At 46.0% G+C, this 3128-nt stretch overlaps 1 protein-coding gene across 1 annotated transcript; it reads left to right on the top strand.

Moving 5' to 3' along the window:
- Positions 1-212: 212 nt before the first annotated feature.
- Pmar_PMAR024662 (conserved hypothetical protein) lies at positions 213-1744 on the top strand (the record flags this gene model as incomplete). Its single annotated transcript, XM_002764460.1, has 9 exons — positions 213-276; positions 357-427; positions 477-590; positions 1044-1112; positions 1162-1230; positions 1275-1328; positions 1378-1476; positions 1519-1616; positions 1663-1744. The coding sequence occupies 9 exons, from the start codon at positions 213-215 to the stop codon at positions 1742-1744; spliced, it is 720 nt and encodes a 239-aa protein (XP_002764506.1).
- Between the last annotated feature and the right edge of the window lie 1384 nt (positions 1745-3128).

Below are 3128 nucleotides of genomic sequence, written 5' to 3'. Positions count from 1 at the left end.
ATGTTCAGATCCAAAGGATGGCAGTAGAAGAGGCGATTGAAAGAAGGAGACGAGCAGCTGCGTATGAAAAAGACGAAATGAGATCAGACGGAATATAGAAGGTGCACAACCCTTTCGTTAGGGAGTGTCTGTCTACCGATCCATTGGTCATAACGCAGCAATGAACAGGTGAAGCAATAGATCAGAATGGGTCAGTAGTTTGGATGTAGTTCATGGTGATCATGAGAATCCGAAACGGTAACGGTTTCACGGAAGATATTAGGCGCGATCGCCATGGTATTACTCACACAATATATTCATATCGCTTCGGCCCTTGTGTAATTCACATCGTAAATGACACAAATGTTGTTGCATAGATGCTATTGCAACTCGACGAAGGGCTCGCGAAGAAGATTCGAAACAGGCAGCGATTGTGACAAAACAACAGGTATAATTCCTCAACCTTCAATGAAGGTTGCAGCACTCTTGTGACGTAGATAGCAGCAGCTGAGGCTAACGAGAAGGCGAAGGAAGAGTTTCGGGCCCACTTGGCTGATCGACTCGAGAAAGTGGCTCGCAGTATCGGAAAGGACTTGAGTGAAAATGCCAAAGTGAGACACCAGTCGCCCTCCGAATTTTCTTCATATTTATTATTATTGTTTTGATGGTATGCATTGCTATGTTATAAGTGTTCATATTTACTAGGCCTTCTCGACTGTCTGTTGTGCTCGACTTTGTAGATTGCGATAGGTCTCGGGTTCCAAACTCGACATTTTTCATGCAAGAATAAGTTTCCCGTCCTTCTGGGGAGCCTCCCGAATCGGGAGTCCCGATTGGTTCTCGTGTTGGGATTCATTCTGATTTAGGAGAAGTAATTCGTACGTACGCACATTCGAAATGACTGGCCCCACTCGCCCCGAAATTTTGTAGTGTAGAATAGCTGATATGATTTATGATAGGCCAGCATAGTTCGACTATCACTTTCCAGTATAAATTTAGCAATTATTTCCCACTACAGTATGCCTGTATCCCTTGATAATGTATATTGATATGGTGTCGTTCAGCGACGAGAAGAGGAGGAAAACCGTCGGCTAGAGGCTCAGTTGCAGGCCGTTGAGATAGCTTATCAAAAGGTTGGTAGTTTACGCAGGAGCCCCAGTTAGAAGGGAGTCTCTGTCTTAGGCTGAGGCAAATAAACGTGTTCGTCAGGAGGAGACGAGGAGGGAGATATTGGAGGGCCTCTCACAACATGTGAGTTACTGTGCTCACGGAATGCAATAATCTGTCCGAGACAGATAAGACAGAAAGCGAAAGTCAAGGAAGTCGAGGAAGCTGTGAACAAGCGACAGGTGAACGTATAATAGAAGTCCTGATTGGTGGCTATTGTTAGTCGGTCAGGGAGAAGAAAACCACAAGGTCGCCATAGAGGCATTGAAGGACGAAGAGGAAGAAAACCGTCGAAGGCGACAAAAGAGGGCTGCTATGGATGAGGAACTGGTAGGCCTCAGCTATCGATAGGTGATCAGTCTGCCTTTTTAGGAGAAGCAGATTTGGTTCACTAAGTTGACAACGGAGGAGGACAGAATGGAGATGGATCTCCAACGGCGAGAACTCGAACTGAATCAGCCCCTGCTCCGGTAGGTCTGAGTGACGCTAGCCGTATCGGGCTTCATAAGTTCTCAGGGAAATGGCGGCCCATGGCTATAAGGAGGAGAAGTGCAGAGAACTCCTTCTATCCCCTCAAGTTGACTTGACACATGAGTAACCGGCTGTTGTTCTGATTCACCCTTACCAATGTTAGATGTCGGCACGCTGTGTGATTTTGTGTATATAGTTGGACAATAAGTAGTAGTTCACTAGCGGAAACGATTGAACACCAGTATCAGTGAACGATCTTTTAATCAATTGACTGAATGATACTGCCATAGTGAAGGAAGATGCGGTTGATGATAGACTTGTGGCAACCTTATTCCGTCGGAAACGAAGACAGTTGTTACTTCATAGTTTTTCCGTACGTGAATTCCAGTAGTTTCTGTCCACACTGTGGTAGTGCGGATTCTCTAGTGTTGAGCGGTCGAGGATTCGTCCGTCTCCTGTAAATACGTACAGATTGCGTCAGCCTTGGCAAATAATACGAACTGGTTCGTGTCTTAGCACAAATTAAATTCTCTTTCCTTTACACTTCCTAACCGAGGTCTAGTGAGAGATAGTTGTTCACCTCTGGTCCGATCTGCGACGCAGATTAGACGACCAGCCAAGACGAATCAACTACCTTGCAGTCGCCGAAAGCCAAGATTCACGGACTCGGTATATGGGTTCCGTGTTGTGGTTTTCGGCCACTGTCCCTCCCAAACTCGCAAATCAGGGGTGTCGCGTTAGTAATACTAACTTAGTATCACGCAACGGCATGGCAGGAAGCGCAACCTTTTTGTACATGAGTGCAAAGACATACCTTCGTAGATGGATCTACTCGAAGACGTGATCGGAAGTAGATACAGGTATCAGATAATACCGCAGCAGCGGCAAGTAAGGTTGGCAGGAGCGCCAACAGTAATCCTCAAAAGAATTCATGGAAGACTCTGAATCTCATGGATCGTTTCCCGCACGTACATGTTACTGACGCCACGTCAGTAGCGGCCAGCTACTGACTTAGCTACTAGCGGGGACGTCTCCAGGCCTACGAGTAAAGAGGGGCTCATGGGGAGCGGGAACTTCCTCTTGGGCGGCACCTCGGTTATACGCAACAACATGCCTCGAAGACGAAGCCTCACAGTCTAGCGGCTATATCCGATATAGTATATCGTCGTCAGATTCTCTATCATCGTAAATAGGTATTAGGGTGAAAAATTAGGGGCCAATAGTTATTCACTCACAATAAATAATATTTATTAAATATCGTTATGAATGATACATGTCATAGCAGGAGCAACAAAAGCGCAACTAATTCTCACCTACTTCAACAAAAGGAAATTTCGCTCAGCGAAGCGATGATCACCGGGTGATCATCGTTTATCGATCCGATAATGTCGATTCGCTAGAGTCGATGCGATTCTATCGGTGATCATCACCACTGGAGATACGCAGATTGTTCATAATCCCGTGTATGGTCGAGAAGCTACGTTCACTGGGAGACTCTCTGTAAGTGGCAG

The sequence above is a fragment of the Perkinsus marinus genome (assembly GCF_000006405.1).
Source record: "Perkinsus marinus ATCC 50983 genomic scaffold scf_1104296977064, whole genome shotgun sequence".
In the NCBI taxonomy this organism is placed as follows: Eukaryota; Perkinsozoa; order Perkinsida; family Perkinsidae; genus Perkinsus; species Perkinsus marinus.
Note: the sequence above shows the minus strand (reverse complement) of the source record. Positions and strands in the feature narration are given on the sequence as shown.